Source organism: Oncorhynchus tshawytscha, linkage group LG25 (assembly GCF_018296145.1).
Source record: "Oncorhynchus tshawytscha isolate Ot180627B linkage group LG25, Otsh_v2.0, whole genome shotgun sequence".
Lineage (NCBI taxonomy): Eukaryota > Metazoa > Chordata > Actinopteri > Salmoniformes > Salmonidae > Oncorhynchus > Oncorhynchus tshawytscha.
Window position 1 is genome coordinate 22,336,213 of NC_056453.1, and position 19,102 is coordinate 22,355,314.

At 45.3% G+C, this 19,102-nt stretch overlaps 2 protein-coding genes across 9 annotated transcripts in view; one reads left to right on the forward strand and one right to left on the reverse strand.

Moving 5' to 3' along the window:
* arhgap17a (Rho GTPase activating protein 17a) overlaps nt 1–6,149 on the forward strand; it is a 44,258-nt gene extending 38,109 nt beyond the window's left edge. For 3 of the 8 annotated variants that reach the window (XM_042306125.1, XM_024387979.2, XM_042306126.1), the window contains 5 exons: nt 545–811; nt 1,546–1,718; nt 2,274–2,819; nt 3,040–3,069; nt 4,320–6,149. In XM_042306125.1, the coding sequence (XP_042162059.1) occupies nt 545–811; nt 1,546–1,718; nt 2,274–2,819; nt 3,040–3,069; nt 4,320–4,462 (1,159 nt within the window). In that variant the 3' untranslated portion in view covers nt 4,463–6,149. Of the gene's footprint in view, nt 1–544; nt 812–1,545; nt 1,719–2,273; nt 2,820–3,025; nt 3,070–4,319 lie in introns of all 8 variants that reach the window. The other 5 variants (XM_024387976.2, XM_024387978.2, XM_024387977.2 and 2 more) reach the window with 5 other exon arrangements.
* A 4,784-nt stretch (nt 6,150–10,933) lies between these two features.
* Nucleotides 10,934–19,102, reverse strand: part of LOC112224794 (delphilin-like) — a 29,826-nt gene continuing 21,657 nt past the window's right edge. Inside the window, 14 exon segments of the mRNA XM_042306128.1 lie at nt 10,934–12,458; nt 12,570–12,734; nt 12,991–13,109; nt 13,749–13,878; nt 14,197–14,283; nt 14,596–14,751; nt 15,031–15,227; nt 15,526–15,603; nt 16,123–16,210; nt 16,310–17,027; nt 17,029–17,144; nt 17,146–17,325; nt 18,151–18,470; nt 18,778–18,946. Of these exon segments, the coding sequence (XP_042162062.1) occupies nt 12,387–12,458; nt 12,570–12,734; nt 12,991–13,109; nt 13,749–13,878; nt 14,197–14,283; nt 14,596–14,751; nt 15,031–15,227; nt 15,526–15,603; nt 16,123–16,210; nt 16,310–17,027; nt 17,029–17,144; nt 17,146–17,325; nt 18,151–18,470; nt 18,778–18,946 (2,595 nt within the window). The 3' untranslated portion in view covers nt 10,934–12,386.

The following is a 19,102-nucleotide window of genomic DNA, read 5'->3' on the forward strand; positions in this document are numbered from 1 at the left end:
ATGTAGATGTTCCACAGGTCTGCATCAGTGGCTTGTAGGCTGTGTGTGGAAGCCAGGAGATGCTAAATGTGTTAATTAATGGTCAATTAACTAGCTCCATCCCTCTACTTTGAACTGCCATGGGGTGAAAGGTCAAAGAAGGATCCTATACCTGCCAGTGCTCTGAGCTGAGGATATGCTATTTAAATCTAAAGGATTTTCACTTGTATAACTCAACCAATAATATATTAATTTACACCTTGAATGTTTGGTTTGATTGGTAGCTCTGATGATCATACTTACATGGGGGTCTTTTTGAAGTGTATTTTTGGATGTCTTAAGTGCTATAGGCTTCTAGTTGCTTCTAGTTTATCTTTGTGACTTTAGACTACAAATCTACATAACATCCCTTTTGACTATTTGGTGTGGAGTATCTCTCTCGCTCTCTTTCTCTCCACTCTCTCACGCTCTCTCTCTACTCTGGGACTTGGTGATTCTGTCCTGTCGCCCGGGTTTCTTTCTCAACGTGGCTCTGCCGTCTGTCTGTCCTCTCTCCTCTCTGTAGTTTTGCTAACAAACTGTCGGACCATAACACCGTCCCCCGTAGAGGCAGCAACACCTTAGGTAGAAAGCAGCATGCTTCACCCGCCTTCCAGCCCCCCTTACCCCCGGTAGAGGCCCCAGGGCCTGGGCAGTTCACAGGGTGCGTGGCTGAGCTCCAGGCCCCACCGGGGGGCATGGCGTTGGAGGGCTGCCAGCCTAGCCTGGCACTGAGTATGGCTGCCCTGGTGGCAGCGCAGCAGCTTCTCGCTACTACCGCTGAGGAACTCAGGTAAGGGTGTGTGGTGCACTGGGGAGCACAGACACGCATGCCACTCCACTGCATGGGAAGGAAATACCCTTTTGCCTGCAACCTTTTGATGATCATTTGCTGATAAGTGTGTGTGCACTGTTTATGGTGATGTCACTGCTCTTCTACAAATATAAACGTTTTATGGTAATTTGAATCCTTTTTGAATGGAAAATGACTACAGAGCATAGAAAATGTTGAAGTGACCACATGGGTTTCTCACGTATTATTTTCCTAGAGTTTTTCCTCTCGCTGTCTAACTGCATTTTCCTCAAACAATTAACAAGTAATCATTATAATAACACTGTGGGTACATCTCAGTTCAGACCACTGGCTCTACAACAATGCTACAACAATGGTTGGTGTGAGCCAGCCATCCTCAGAGGGCCCTCCCCACGCCTCTGCTCTCAGGCTAGAACACATGAATCAGCAGAAATGTTGTTTGACCATTAGGTCCATTTCCGTTTCTCATTGAGCTTATGTAGTTTTTGAAGGATGAGTTTGAATCCGTTTATGAAAGGTTTCCATTCAATCTCATTTTGACTGTTCTATTGATCCATTGGACAGAATATAGAAGGTAAACCGAAGACACCACCCAGTGCAGTTAAGGACAAAAAGCTCACAGAACAGGCCTTCAATTTGATGGACATTTTCATAGCACTACGCTAAATTCTGAGTCTTGTACTTAAAATTAGGACCTCTGTCTGTCTGTTAAGCAACCCAAAGCGTGAACCCAGTTCCACCCCGACCCTCCACCAGAGGAACGGTTCAGGTGGGGGCCACCCGGGCACAGCCAGCTCAGCCGGAGGAGGGGGAGCTGGGGGACAGCTGGGAGTGGGAGGCCCTGGGGCTGGATCCATGGGGCCCAGTCCACACATGATGCGCAGAGGTGAGACATTCCTTAAAGCAATTCAGCTTAGCTTTATTAGGTTGTTTGACATTTATTTGGAGCTATATGCATAATGGTATCATGAGGACATTTTTATCAAGAACCTATTATTTTCTTTTTCATTAGTAAGCCTCTTATTACAAGGTAATTTCCACTAGCAGTTATATTGTTACATTTGACATAGATTTACAAGCATGCTACACTGGATGTGTAACTGTTGCAGAGTGTAAGACACTCGTATTCATTTGAATGAAACCTGTGTAAGCAACGCAGATCTTTAAGAGCCTGTGCTGCTTAGTGTAAAATGGCGCTCTGGTTCTATTTTTAGGAATTGAACACGCGCCTCATGCCAGAGAACACTACAGAAAGTGGCTTGGGCTCTGCTCAGCCTGGCTATAGTTAACCAGTCCAGTGTAGCAGCTGAAAACCCACTGTTTTTGTGACTCCCCAGTGTAGCTCCCCTGTTAGACGTAGACCTACAATTTCAAATAGCCTAAAATAAAGTATATGTAGACATGAGATCCTTTTTGAAGTCCACCCCTCTCCACTATCCAGGTACAAAGAAGCCGGCCCCTGCCCCTCCCAAGCCGCTCAATCCCCCTTCAGGCCAGTCCAGTAACCCTACCAACCACCATCCCTTCTCAGGCCAGGGCCAGTCCCTCAGCCCCTCTCCCAGACCCCTCTCCTCCTCAAGCCACTCCCCTACCTCCCCCATCTCCCAGCCCCTACCACCCCCCGCCGCCAATCCAGCAACCAGCCCCCATCCAGGCCCCCAACCACCCGCCCCCACAGCCCCCACACCCTCACAGGTCAGTCCCCCGCTCCACCCTAGGGCCCTCAGCCAGCCCGCAGGAGACTACCCGGGGCGGACCAGTCTCCTCCAGACACCCCCACCCCGCCTGACACCCCTCCACCCTCCACCACCCTCCTGGACATACCCGGTGCCCATCCTGGCCCCCCTCTCCCTTCCAGTCAGGCTCCCTCCCCGGCCGCGCCCTGTCCCCAAACCCAGAAACAGGCCCAACATCCCTCCGCCCCCTCAGCCCCCCACACAGGGAAACGATACCAACGGGATCTGCAGCACAGCCTACAAAATCATGGGTGAGTCCAGTCAAGTGACGTGTTATTGTCCCATGAAGGGAGATTTCATTTGGCAACACGCCACAAAAATATATTCACAACAGTATAAACAGACAGAACAGACATATCACAACAATCCCTTCTTTCAGTTTATAGTATTGGTTCAGTATTCAGTACCTCCTTTTCCTCTAGTGTTGACAGTATATTGACAATGTTTTATCTAAAAGTCCTGTGTCCACAGGTTCAGGAGCATTTATGAAAGGTTTGTCAGGTGATACTTGCATTTTGCAGCTCCTGCACTCCATCCGTTTTGGCATTACTCCATTACCACATCATACTTTTAGAAACATGCCACCTGTGCCTGCTTTTACAATTGTTCCCATTGGTTGTGAATCATCATGACTTTCAACCTTCATTATTAAATCATTTAAATATCAGTAACATTTTGATGTGGAATTTGCAAAGGACATCTCTAATGGTTGGTCTGTAAATGATGATGAAAGAATACCGGAAACTAAAAATAAAAAAAATTTGATTCATGGAATTGGCAGAATATAAACTTTTTGAATTTGATAGATTGTGTCAGGATGTCTTTTGCAAAGCCTTAAATTGCATTTGTTTGCCTTCTGGAAATATTTTTTTTTTGTTAAGACATTGTTGTCATCTTGATTGGAAGACTTGTCCCCATAATGGCCTGCTCCTTGTCTTGGCCTATACTATTGTACATCCTAATATTAAGCATGATCATAGCCTTTCATACATATTCACTTTAGGCTAAACACACTGCATGCCTAACTTGACTTAGGTGTGTTTTAGTTTGGCAACCCAACCGCATCAGGTTTTAGTGTTCTGGTATGCATGGAACAGGATTGTACTTAAGGTGCAAGCCTTGGATGCATTTTGAAGCTCTCTTTAACTCTGTGCTGATGATGGCTGTGATGTGGTTTTCAATAAAGAGGGCTGCATTATTTGCCTTTATGATGGAATGTGGATAGCATTAGCATGACTCTGTTTAAGAGTAAATCTGTCTCAGCATCATCTCTGATATGCTACATAGTGTGGCTGGCATTTAACGCTACTTGATGGTGCACTGCTATTTTTATATTTAAGCCAATGGAAAATGGTCATAGATTGCATCGGTTGAAACCACTGTTTGGATGTCAGATCCTTCAGATGATGGTACTGAAGGTAGTAGCTTGGGGGGAGTGATTGTCTGTACTGCAGGTTCAATTTGCATTATGCTTGTCTTTTTTAAGCATGTCAACCATCCTTGCCAAAACAAACTAACATTGAACACAAGTCACCATTTGATTTTAAAATCCACTTTTGTTTTCTCCTTTAGGCATTTCTATTTATTGAATTCTTAGTATTTTTTACTTAGTTAATCCACAATATTTAGCTAAAGAATAAGTGAGTGATTTTATACAATCTCTCAACAAACAACTACAGCTTAGCAGACTTTTAACATGAACTCCTCAGTCAGCTGCAGCACTAACATTTCACGGTCTCTGTCCTGTCCAGACCCAGCCCTGTCTCTCAAAGGCTTGACCCGAGCCTTCATCCCTGAGTTTGCTGTGGACCAGCAGCCAGTGACCGCCCCCTCCATGACGTCCGTGCCCCAGCCCAAAGACTCAGACCTGGACACAGAGAGTACCGTTCTATAAGGAAGAGGACTGGCCTTGTCTCTCTGTCCCCTCTCCATCTCCTCTCCAGGTGTGGTTAGAAGTTGACCCTAACCACAGGTCCAGGGTCAGATATTAGTGTCATCCCCTAATGGTTAACTTTAGGTCTAGGGGTAGGGTGATCTGGTCCTAGACTTGTGGTTAGTGTCAACTTCTACCTCAAGCTCCCCTAAGATCACCACAAATCTGCTGCTCTCTCTCAACTCCAACTCCCGGTGTCCTCCACACACTAACTTTCCCTTCACCACCCCCTTGGTTCACTCTACTGCAGACCTGTTACAGCTACAACTCCATACAGTCAACTCAACCACCCCAGTGGAACTACAGAACAGGCCTCCTCCCCTGGCCCCTCCCCACCAGGAAATCGTAACTGTAGCACTGATGAAGCCTCGATAAAGCTTTGTAGATTTTGGGGGGATGATGAGGTTTGGAATGAAAACGGTATGCATTTGCATGGGATGTTGCACCTTAATGAGTTTTAAGGGCCCGGGGCTGGGTTTCTAAGCTACCATACGGAATTGTTTTAAGATGCTTAAGGAACTGCTAGTAGAGTGGGTTGTTAACAGTGGACTGACAGACTTCTTTGATATTGGTGTGTTGTTCTTGATGGCCTTAGTTCAAGAAATGAAAAATACTATTTGTAAATGTGAAGCACAGTAAACGTGGGTAAAAGTAGAATCCCGCCAAAATAATAACTGTTGAAGTGTAGCAGGTTTCCAGTCTATCTCACAATGATACCTTTTTTTTATCCCTGTTTTTGTATGAAACCCATCCTTTGCTCTCTGTATTTATTTCCTAAAACACATTCCCTATAGCTTGAGTTAATAATCATGCAGTTTTCTGAAGCAGGCCTTACTGGTTCCATAACTCTTGGCAGGGATAGGTCTATATACTTTCAGTGTACATGCTGATCCTCTTGGCTTGTAGGTGCCTTCCTAATCTTCTGTGTTTACCGTCAATGTTGCTGGGGCATTAAAGTGACAGTTCCTGTATAAGTGAATATAGGAAAGGACTGTTTTAAAGCGCTTATACTGTAGCTACCTTGTCATCTGACTAGTGAATCACTTCAACAGCTGATATTGAACCAAGTCTAAACCCCACAAGCGCTTGCTTTCCAGGGAACAGGTTTCTATATGGAAGATCATTCTGCTCTACCTTTCCCACTGAGCTGGGTTTTACACACAAACCAATGTAACAACCTAGTAGTGAGGTGGTGTTGGATACACTAGACCAGAAAAGCTTAATTATCTTTTATTTTTATACACGTTGCTTTTTCCTTGAGTATAATGCAGAGTTGTGCTCCTAGAGAAGAGACCCTGAATGGTATCAACTAAAGGGCATATTTCTGGATGCTTTAGTTGCACTGAAAACATGTTCAGTATTTGTACTGCTTTTCAGAGACCATCATCATCCATGTAGTCTTGCTGAGATTCCCCTCTATCTCATCTTTTCCTTTAACTTGCTGCCTTATCCTTCTGCAGAAAGAGTACCTTGTTTTGAGGCTCTGAAAGATGAACAAATGCCATTAAACTAAAAATGTTAAAGCTGCGTTTTGAGCTCAGCTAGTTTTGTATGCAGACTGAGCTGAAACAAGAAATAAATCAAATGTAAAATGACTGCTTGGTTATACTCCCTTTCCGAATAAAGTATATGAAGAAAAATGTGAAAAGGTTGTGAGTCATGGCTTGATCACTCACATGCTCACACATGAACACACAACATGAGTAAGAAAATGATTCATTTGGGCTTATTGATGGGAGGACGATTGTCTAGTAAACATTTCTTCAATCTCCGGCGACCAGTAAAGTCTGTGGCGTGTTGTCCACGCAATTTCTAAAATAAAAACCGAATAATTGTTTAAAACACTCCTGATTCTGATTCAAGACTAATGTGTAGATTACTGTATCCTCCTCTAACAGTAAAGCTGGCTCCTGAGCATCCTGGCCTGAACTGCTACCCTGTAACACACGCATGCACTGAACAGCTTACCTATAGCACAACACGCACTGAACAGCTAACCTATAGCACAACACACACTGAACAGCTCACCTATAGCACAACACACACTGAACAGCTTACCTACAGCACAACACTCACTGAACAGCTTACCTATAGCACAACACGCACTGAACAGCTTACCTATAGCACAACACGCACTGAACAGCTTACCTATAGCACAACACGCACTGAACAGCTTACCTATAGCACAACACGCACTGAACAGCTTACCTATAGCACAACACGCACTGAACAGCTAACCTATAGCACAACACACACTGAACAGCTTATCTATAGCACAACACGCACTGAACAGCTTACCTATAGCACAACACACACACACTGAACAGCTTTCCTATAGCACAACACACACTGAACAGCTTACCTATAGCACAACACGCACTGAACAGCTTACCTATAGCACAACACACACACTGAACAGCTTACTTATAGCACAACACACACACTGAACAGCTTACCTATAGCACAACACACACTGAACAGCTTACCTATAGCACAACACACACACTGAACAGCTTACCTATAGCACAACACGCACTGAACAGCTTACCTATAGCACAACACACACACTGAACAGCTTACCTATAGCACAACACACACACTGAACAACGTACCTATAGCACAACACACACACTGAACAGCTTACCTATAGCACAACACACACTGAACAGCTTACCTATAGCAGAACACACACACTGAACAGCTACCCTATAGAACAACACACACTGAACAGCTAACGTATAGAACAACACACACTGAACAGCTAACGTATAGAACAACACACACTGAACAGCTTACCTATAGCACAACACACACTGAACAGCTTACCTATAGCACAACACACACACTGAACAGCTTACCTATAGCACAACACGCACTGAACAGCTTACCTATAGCACAACACACACTGAACAGCTTACCTATAGCACAACACACACACTGAACAGCTACCCTATAGAACAACACACACTGAACAGCTAACGTATAGAACAACACACACTGAACAGCTACCCTATAGAACAACACACACTGAACAGCTACCCTATAGAACAACACACACACTGAACAGCTAACGTATAGAACAACACACACTGAGCAGCTACCCTATAGAACAACACACACTGAACAGCTAACGTATAGAACAACACACACTGAACAGCTACCCTATAGGACAACACACACACTGAACAGCTACCCTATAGAACCCTCAAATCTAGACCTCGAAGCGAGTTCCGCTGCATTTTTGTTATTGCTCCCCTCTAATCAGGGACTGAATAAGACCTGGGACACCAGGTGTGTTAAATGATCAGGTAAAACAGAAAACTAGCAGCCTGTGGATCTCGTAGGGTAAAAGTTGAATACCCCTGTTATATAACACACACCGACAGGCCTGTGACACAACCCCTCAAAGAGCACAAAACATGGAGGGCTTACATCATGTCAAAATACCTTACAAAGGAAACAATGAATTTGTCTTACAACTGGTATGTCTGTGATATGGACAAATTGACATGCAACAATGATGTTGAAATTTGCCACCAACAGTGTTCAGCATCTGCTTTACCCTGTGTTTGAGTAGGCACGCGCAGATCATGGCCAGGCTGTCTGGAACCAGGGTCTCTACAGCTGGGTCTGTGGGGTGGGGTCCTGGAGGCTGAGGGGCTGCATCACGAAGTGGTATCCCCACGACGGGAACATACGGCTCAGCACACAATGAGACACCACCAGGATACAAACCTCCTTCAGTGGGCAGATGGGCCAAAAACAACCACAGTCAGATAACCGAGCAAAGCAAGGGCCATGCCTCAATGAGGAGTCAGAGGAAAACTTACTTTGGGCGTTTCTCAATGTCATTCAGATCTTCCAGAATCATGTGGAGAACTTCTGATGAGGACTAAAACCAAACAAATGTCACTTATAATATGAATATTAATAGGCTAATATAGATCCTCCTACATCTGTAAGCAAAGTAAAATTGTTAATTCTCAACATACCTCCATCAACTAAATTATACATACCTTTGGGATATAATAGTATGACAGCGACTTTTTCAGTGTGTTTTTCAGGAATTTTGACAAAAATTGCTCATAGTATTCTGGAATGACGCCGAGCAAACGGTGAGCAACTCAAAGGCTTTGAAATATGGATTGATGCTGCCATATGGATTGACGGCACCGGAGAGGAAGGCAGAGGTTTTACGTGTCCCCTAACCTATTGTGTTTCTTTTGGTAGTTGATTTGCGTTGTTTGTAACAATTTTTGGGTTGTTTTTGTTGTTGACATGGATTACAGGCAACATTTGCACTGAGCAAAAGGCTAGAGCTGCCGCTTTCAAGGAGTGGGACTCTAACCCGGAAGCTTATAAGAAATCCTGCTATGCCCTCCGTCGAACCATCAAACAGGCAAAGCGTTAATAGAGGACTAAGATTGAATCGTACTACACCGGCTCCGACACTCATCGGATGTGGCAGGGCTTGCAAACTATTACAGACTACAAAGGGAAGCACAGCCAAGAGCTGCCCAGTGACACAAGCCTATCAGACGATCTAAACTACTTCTATGCTCGCTTTGAGGGAAATAACACTGAAACATGCATGAGAGCACCAGCTGTTCCAGAAGACTGTGTGATCACGCTCTCCGCAGCCGATGTGAGATCTTTAAATAGGTCAATATTCACAAGGCCGCAGGGCCAGACGGACTACCAGGACGTGTACTGAGAGCATGCGCTGACCAACTGGCAAGTGTCTTCATTGACATTTTCAACCTCCCCCTGTCCGAGTCTGTAATACCAACATATTTTAAGCAGACCACCATAGTGCCTGATCCCAAGAACACTAAGGTAACCTGCCTAAATTACTACAGAACCGTAGCACTCACATCTGTAGCCATGAAGTACTTTGAAAGGCTGGTCATGGCTCACATCAACACCATTATCCCAGAAACCTTAGACCCACTCCAATTTGCATACCGCACCAACAGATCCACAGATGATGCAATCTCTATTGCACTCCACACTGCCCTTTCTCACCTGGACAAAAGGAACACCTATGTGAGAATGCTATTCATTGATTACAGCTCAGTGTTCAACACCATAATGCCCTTAAAGCTCATAAATAAGCTAAAGACCCTGGGACCAAACACCTCCCTCTGCAACTGGATCCTGGACTTCCAGACGGGCCGCCCCCAGGTGGTAAGGCTAGGTAACAACACATTCGCCATGCTTATCCCCAACACAAGGGCCCCTCAGGGGTGAAGGCTCAGTCCCCTCCTGTACTCCCTGTTCACTCATGACTGCACGGCCAGGCACGACTCCAATACCATCATTAAATTTGCCAATGACACAGCACTGGTAGGCCTGATCACTGACAACGACGAGACAGCTTATAGAGAGGAGGTTGGAGACCTGGCCGTGTGGTGCAAGGACAACAACCTGTCCCTCAACGTGATCATGACAAAGGAGATGATTGTGGACTACAGGAAAAGGAGGACCGAGCACGCCCCCATTCTCATCGACGGGGCTGCAGTGGAGCAGGTTGAGAGCTTCAAGTTCCTTGGTGTCCACATCACCAACAAACTAACATGATCCAAGCACACCAAGACAGTCGTGAAGAGGGCATGACAAAACCTATTCCCCCCCAGGAGACTGAAAAGATTTGTCATGGGTCCTCAGATCCTCAAAATGTTCTACAGCTGCACCATCAAGAGCATCCTGACTGGTAACATCACTTCCTGGTATGGCAACTGCTCGGCCTCCGACCGCAAGGCACTACAGAGGGTAGTGCGAACGGCCCAGTACATCACTGGGGCCAAGCTCCCTGCCATCCAGAACCTCTTTACCAGGCGGTGTTGGAGGAAGGCCCTGAGAATTGTCAAAGACTCCAGCCACCCTTGTCATAGACTGTTCTCTCTGCTACCGCACGGCAAGCGGTACCGGAGCGCCAAGTCTAGATCCAAGAGGCTTCTAAACAGCTTCTACCCCCAAGAGTCCTGAACTTCTAATCAAATGGCTACCCAGACTATTTGCATTGCCCCCCTTTACACCGCTGCTACTCTGTTGTTGTTCTCTATGCATAGTCACTTCAATAACTCTACCTACATGTACTGTACATACTACCTCAACTAACCGGTGCCCCCGCATATACCCCCCTGTATTTAGTCTTGCTATTGTTGTTTTACTGCTGCTCTTTAATTACTTGTTACTTTTATCTCTTATGCTAGTCCATGTTTTTTGAAACTACATTGTTGGTTAGGGGCTCGTAAGTAAGCATTTCACCTTAAGGTCTACACCTGTTGTATTCGGCGCATGTGACTAATACAATTTGATTTGATGATGGCAAACAATTTACTGCCATTTTCCTGTTACTATGGCAACAGCATCACCACAAAACAAATTCCACTTTATTTGGTCCATGATTGTCATTAGTGCCAAAGAAGCTCGAGGGTATCAGGCAGATTTATTTGTCAAGCATTCATGTTTTTTTTTAACAGATCCAAATACAACCGATCCAGAAGCAACCACATGGCCAACATAAAAAGTCAATATTTTTTTAACTATACAAAGTACTCCAATAATATCAATGAAAACATATAAAACACACTTTTACAAAATGAACATTTCAATAAATTAACAATAAACTTCAATCGACCAAATGTTATAATAGGCCTACATTTCAGACCCAATTTGTCAGAATATAATAAAAGTAAACAAATCCAGATATAACACAAAACAACACCTATACAAACATGCAAATGCTTCGGACAGTTGTCAACACTGTACTGCACTAGTGGCAATATTTAAATGTGTTGCAGTGTCTTTTTGAACATGATGACAAATTGCCTGGTACGACAGGTCTGTAAATAAACACATCTGTATTTTCATGATGGCAGCTCTGACTGAAATTCCAATGTAAAAAGGAATTATGGAGGGAAAGTAGAAACACGTACAGTATTAAAGAAATACCATCAAAACAGCTTGAAATTAACATCAGAAAAAAAGTGAACATTTGTTCTATAACAAGATACAAATTCAGGTGAATTTATGGCAGAGATGGACGGTTCATCAATAACAACCACAGTGACAGTAAGAGCTGCCAAGACCACTCAAATGAATTGATGTCTTTCTGTTATCAGCTATCCATATACTAGCCCCGGTGGGTTAACCCTCTTATTTCATGTGGTTCATCATACTATAAAACACTTCAAACCCGCAGGAGTCTGGCATTATTTTTTGTTTCCCCTGCCGAGTGGAACTTTTGAAATGCCAAACGTCAGGATGACTGCAGGTACGTTAGGATGACTGCAGGTACGTCAGGATGACTGCAGGTACGTTGACACCAGAAAGCTTCTAATTTTTAAAATAATAATTCACAGTACTATTGTCATGCCAATGTAATGATTCTTGGTAGGTTAATACTGCGTTCTATCATCACATAATCTAAGAGGCAGTGAGTGTGTGTGAATGGAATTTGAGTTTCTGTTGTTGTGCACTTTTCAGATCAAGTCCTAAAAATAGTGCTCAGCTCTAGATAACATTCATATACGTTTGACTATCAGCCATCTAAAATGTAATTTCCATATACATCTATGCTTTACAATTTCAATATAATTTCAATTTCATATAATCCAATATCAAATATATACTCTTATCTAAACATATTAATCTTCATTACTAATTTCTTGTACTACTTGACCTTACCAGGGACAACTGTGGGCCCTAGGGCTCAGAGTTCTTTCTGGTCAGATGACATGTTCAGGAAGAACTCCTGGCCATAGGTCATTCCACAGTGTTGAAGATCATGTTGTTTGTGTCCCAGTAGCTGTAACTGTTTCTTTGTGTTGTCTTGACACTTTGGTTGAGGAGAGCAGAGGGGTTATCCAGTCTCTCATCTCTACCAGGCCAGGGGAGAGGCCACTCTGGGGATAGAGGGGTTCTCTGTAGCCTGGGTCTCATTCAGTGCTTTCTGGAAAACATGAACCAATCAAAATCATGCATGAGTCACAGACACACTTGAATGCTGTCAAATTGTACGGTCAGAGACCTATCAAGGGCATCACTCTGGCTACCGGCTCACCTCAAACTTGGAAGTAAACTCAGCGAAAATGGCGAAGAAGGCCTCAGTGGAGGTGGCTTTGCTGTCCTCTCCGAAGTAAGATGCCACCTTAGTGAACTCATCCATGGCTCTCAGCTGCAGAGAGTCCAGAGACTGAACCGCTGGGTGACTGTTCTCCAGGAAGCCCTTTATCTCCAGGGTCAAGGATAAAACTGTCAAACTGTCAGACCATTTGAAGCACAGTGAAACATTCTGACTAGTAACATCCTGATGACTGTTATGTATGGTGTAATTATATACAATTACAGTGTAATTACTTACTACTAATCACTACAGTGTGTTACTGTGTGGCACACACTAACTATACTGTCTACCATGATTATGTGTGTGTGTGGGAAATGTTCTGTTGTGAAGGGAATTGTTGTTGTCGATAAAAGGATACACTCATGACAGCAGCGAAGTGGTCCTCAGCCGTGGCAGGAATCATCTGACACGCTGTCCTGATGTCCTGGATGGTGGAGTGGAGGTCACCCAGCTCAGCTGTCAGGATTCGCTGATTCACTGCAGAGAAAGTTCAATACAAAACCATACAGTATGACTCATATGAGACAAATCCATTGCAAATTCAAGTGTCTAATGTGAATGCCATTCATTATAAAGTAAATGCTGTCGTGTTTCAGTCTTATGCGATGACTGCTGTAAGGCATGTCGGAATGTTGAAAAGGAACTATCAGGAAACGACCGGGGATTATCAGGAAACGACCGGGGATTATCAGGAAACGACCGGGGGTTATCAGGAAACGCCCGGGGGTTATCAGGAAACGCCCGGGCTTTATCAGGAAACGACCGGGGATTATCAGGAAACGCCCAGGGGTTATCAGGAAACGACCGGGGATTATCAGGAAACGCCGGGGTTATCAGGAAACGACCGGGGATTATCAGGAAACGACCGGGGTTATCAGGAAACGACCGGGGTTATCAGAAACGAAACGAAACGACTGGGGATTATCAGGAAACGACCGGGGATTATCAGGAAACGACCGGGGTTATCAGGAAACGGATAAGAACATGACTTTTAGTACATATTGTGGACTGTGTAAATGTACTAAATAGAAGGTGTTCATTCTGCTAGTGAACCTCAGAGTCCCGCTGAAGGATGGAACCAGGTAAAGAACATTGTGTGGTGTCGTCTCACTGTACCTTTGGCTGCGAGTGGTACGGTTGTGAGGTCCCTGGCAAAGTTCAGCAGTTCTGGGAAGTGTTGGCATAGAGATTTGGCAAGAATGTGGAGGAAGGTGGATTTACCATCCACTGTTTTAGTGGTGCTGAGCTGTAAGAATTAAGGTGAGATAGGATTTGGCATTAGAAAGCAAAGACAACACAAATACTATAGCGCAAGGGTTCTCAAACCTCTCCTCGGGGACCTCTAGTCATTCCACGGATTTGAACTATTACACAGATAGCACACCTGATTCAAATGGTCAACTAATCATCAAGCCCTTGACTAGGTGAATCAGGTGACTTAGTTCAGGGCTACAACAAAATCGTGAAACATTTGGGGATCCATGAGAATTAGTTTGAGAACCACTGCTATAGAGGCAAATGAGGCTAAAGCACAGTCAGCAAGAGCATGAACATCCATCCATACCTCAGTGAGAAAGTTGATCTTAAAGCCAGTGGTTTTGTTCGTCTTGGGTTGACCATTATTCAGGTAATTCCCCATTGCCAGCACAAACTGTCAACAGAAACAGAGGTTTAGAAACCGTTTACAGGTAACACAACATGATAAAAACATTATGCATACTTCCGAGTCTGTTTCTTGTTACCTTATCCTATATGATTTTACAGACAGACAAATCTTCAAAATTGCAATTCTTAACTGAATCATCTTGGGTCTTTGGTCTTAAATCCTCCTGGTTCTTTAATAACCTTAGATCTTGACAGCAGGGTACCATAAAAAATATGAAATCAACAGTCGTTTGCCATTTCTCAACCATTAAGCTCCTGTATTCCACTCCCATGGAGCAAGTTACAGTGGTTGTATTACCTCGAGGATCTTGGCCAGTTTCTTGCTGCTCCTGAGTTCCACTGAGGCCTTGTAAATACATTCGTATCCAGCCTTCATCTCCTCTGTCTTCTCCTGCAGGGTCGTCTTAAAATGGAGGCTCCGCAGACGAGTCTTATACTCAGGGACCATTAGCATCTGGGCACACAGATTATGAACTTGAAAAATATTGTTACTGTTGCTAGTATAGTAGCATAATACTGTGGTAAACTACTACTATATTATACAGTAAAATACTGAAATAGATATTTTTAAACATTCTAGCCGCAGCCTAGACGGATTTTCACTACACCCACAATAACAACTGCTAAACACGTGTATGTGACAAATCAAATTTCATTTGATTTGACTGGACCAATATAAACAACGTCCCGATCCACCATTTGGGAAAAATTGACACAACAGTGTCTCTGTTACCTGCAGGACAAACTGGTCAGGGTCGCTGAGTTTGGCGGAGTCCTGGTCGAAGCGTTGATACTGTTTGACCTCCTGGTCATCGGGGGCGTAGAGCAGCAGCTGCTTGATGTGGGCCGGCTCTAGCCTGTCTGTGGTCATTGTCATCAGCACCTTACGCAGCTCACCTGGAGACAGCTTCAGGTGGGCGATCAGGATGGCTGAGGAGAGGAGGAATGGAATGGAGGGATGGAGGAGACTAGGTTTATTTGTAATTTATTTGGATCTGTTACAAAAGCAACTGATACTCATCCTGGGGTTCACAGAAAACACACTACAAAACAGTCATTGACAGTCACAGGCCTTCACTGATCAAAAACAACAACAATAACAATACCATTCAACTGCTTCTGTAGAAATCAGAGAAGCTGTGTTTGGGCCACGTGGCCATAGAGGTTATGTTCAGATCATTGAGAGAAAGGTTCAGATCCCTGGGGGCTACGGCATGGTCATACTCACAGGCGTTGTAGGCCTTCTTATAAGACAGAATCTCCACCACGTCTTTCTTTTTCAAGCTCTCGGGCAGGAAGGCTGGCTCTGGAAGAGAGACTGACACATTTAATCACAGTGTAAGGATGCTGCTCTCCAGGCACCAGAGGTGGAAACACTAACAGGCACTAAAGATAGATGGGTAAAGAGAGAAGAGAGGAGAGATGGGATGGGAGGTGGTGCCATATGGATAATGGATTTGATGAGCAGGTGAATGGAGGAGCTTTAGTAGACCATGGGACAACTTGGTGCACTGTGAAGGCAACAACATGGAATATCAGCAATACACTTACACAATGAAACACACAAAAAAGCCATGTTGAATTAATGAATGTGATGTACTCTTACACAGCGATGATATAAAATCATTATATTGCATTATATATGCATGGCTCCCTTGCAAAAGAGACCTTCAATGGGACTCCATGTTAGAAGGACAATATTAAAAAATTGCATCATAGAGGTGGTTTAACTGGTAAAAACAGAAACAGTGATATGAATACATTATATGATATGACACCCCGAGATGAGATGTTTGATGAAAAGAGGTCATAATAAAGAACTTACTGGAACTCTGTTGGGTACCAAAGTGCAGCTCTAGATCGAGGTACTTCACCATGTCACTCAGTTTGTCATAGTCAGGGTCCGCTCCAAGCTAAAGAAGACAAAGTATCTGTCAATACATGTCTGAACAAAACAACAACAAACAGTATTATTCCAGGTTCAGGGTTAATATAATATACTCCACACGTACCTGTCCCCAGATGGTCCCCTCGGAGTTCTCTACCTGCTCCCAGCGTAGCCTCTTGACACTCATGTGGTTGGTATCCCCAGCACAGGGACTGGAATTGGGCAGTGGAGGCGGGTCGCACGGGGGCGGCAGTGGTGGAGGGGGCGGTGGGGGCACCTTGTGTTTCTGGAGCTCTGACACTGAGACAGGGGTCTCGTAGGTCTTTGAGTGAAGGGGCTGGGGAAGGTGACTCTGGGGCTGGGACAGGTGAGGGGCCTGGGGGGTGACTCTGGGGCTGGGACAGGTGAGGGACCTGGGGGGTGACTCTGGGGCTGGGACAGGAGAGAGGGGGCTGGAGAGGGTGACTCTGGGGCTGGGACAGGTGTGGGGTCTGGGGGGCAGGCTGTGGCTCAGCTGGGGCTGGTAGGGCTGGTGGCTCAGCCTGGGCTGGTAGGGCTGGTGGTGAAGCTGGTGGTGTCTCTGGAGGGCGAGCTGGCTTTGCCTGTTGGGCTGAGGGGAGGGCTGGGGACACAGGATTGGCTGGGTCAGGGGCTGAGGCTGGCTGGCCTGGCGGGGCAGGTTCCTGGGACGAGAGGGCTGGGGTGAGTAGCAAGGGGCCAGGGGGAGAGTCATCTGGGGTGCTTGGTGGTGGAAACGGCCCTGTAGTTCATCCCTGGTCGGCAGCACCTTGTGTAGGGTCGGCCTGTTGTACGTGAAGGTCCGTGGAGGGGCGGGGGAGGGGGATGATGGGGTGCTGCGGCTGGAAGGACATGCGCGCCCGGGGGATGTGTTCGGGAGAAAAGCGAGAGAGGACCGAGGTAATGGGGAGGGGGTCCGAGAAGCCGAATGGTGGCGGGGGTAGGGGGTGGGGAAGGGGGCGGGGTGGCGGGGCGCTCTGGGGGCGGGGGAATGGGGATGTGTTCTGACCCGGAGGAGTAGGTGAGGGAGGTGGCGTCATCGTTGCTGCTGATGTCCTCACTGCTGGCACTGCTCAGCTGGTGGGGGAGGTAGCTCACTTCCTGCTCATCCTGGAAACTCATCTGGACACAGCAGATAATGATCATTCTCATTCTTTATAATTAGACACACCCATGTCATCTGATTTACATATTATAACCTTATACAGTTTTCAGAAACCTTACAATCAGATGCACACATACTGTATATAATCTGATGGTCATTTTATCACTGTATACATCCTGAATAGTCTGCACACACCTTATAAACAACCTTTATTGTACGACGATAATGTATCTAATCATTTCCTATTCATATGCACCGCTTTTCTTCAGAAACAATGGAAAACAACTCCATAAATACTGTATCTGTCGACACAATAACAACTTCACATACTGTACCGTCTGTATCTTATTCATAAACATTGGATTTACTACACTGTAGATACTTAAATAACTCAATGACACTACTGTAGGCACAGACGGCCTGTTGGCGAATTTGATCTGGTATCATTAACATTTCAAACCAATTCTCTTAGAGCTCACATTGTCTAATTGTGACTCTCTGGCTCTCTCACCTCCTCACAGTGACTATCTCATCATCTACTGTCTCTGTCTCTCACCTCCTCACAGTGACTATCTCTGTCTCTCACCTCCTCACAGTGACTATCTCATCATCTACTGTCTCTGTCTCTCACCTCCTCACAGTGACTATCTCTTAATATACTCACCTCCTCAGTGACTATCTCTTCATCTACTGTCTCTGTCTCTCACCTCCTCACAGTGACTATCTCTTAATATACTGTCTCTGTCTCTCACCTCCTCACAGTGACTATCTCTTCATCTACTGTCTCTGTCTCTCACCTCCTCACAGTGACTATCTCTTCATCTACTGTCTCTGTCTCTCACCTCCTCATAATCGTTCTCTCCAGGGAGGAAGTTATCCACCAGAGTGACACGGTGTCCCAGCTGTTCGCTCAGAGCGTCCAGGAACTTGTCCGTGTCCCTGCTCCGGGGGGGTCTGGAGAAGGTGAAGAGCTTCCTGCGTCTGGACAGGGGGCTGGTGGGGTCATCCGAGTGCTGGGGAGATGGAGGGGGGCTCTCCAGGCTCACGTAAGGGTTGGAGTCAACGCTACCGGGAGACAGGGTGGTTCCCTCATGATAGAACTCATACAGAGGGTCGGGCAGAGGCTCCTTCCATGTCAGAGACAATCCTGATTTACGGTTCCCTGTGGGGGGGGAGAAGAAACGCTGCATTATTTCAAAGATATCTAACAAAGGACTTTGTGACTCTGCGTTTTATTTGGTTGAAATAAAACTTGACCCACGTGGCAGCTGTTTGTTCAATTTACTCTAAAGAAGTCTCTTAAACCAGATGCGTTCCATCTTAAATGATCTCATTTGTCATCCTTAAAGCGAGCATGAGTGACAACGTTAATGGTGATGTCGTTGTAACCTTTATGATATACTGACCATTGGCTTCAAGTGGTTGCCATGTCAACGGTGTGTGTGGGGGTGTGTGTGTGTCTGTGTTACCTGTGCTACCTTGACTGAGGGAGGAGCGAGCAGGAGACTGGCCATAGGCGTCAGTCTGTCCCAGCTCCTCAAAGTCTGGTAGGGTCAGTGGAGAGCAACGACTGTGACTCTGTTGCATGGCATTCTTCCCTGTGTGCACACTTTCCAGCTCTGTGTACACTCCTGACATCTAGGGGTCGTAGGGGGTGTGAGCAGGCCGTTAGCACAAAGCACTAGGAACTCTTTATCACAAGGTCTGCTTATAAACTCTTTATGAATCATTACTAGATAGTTTGTTAACCATTATTAACCTTGAGTAAAAATCCTAAACAACATGCGTCATATT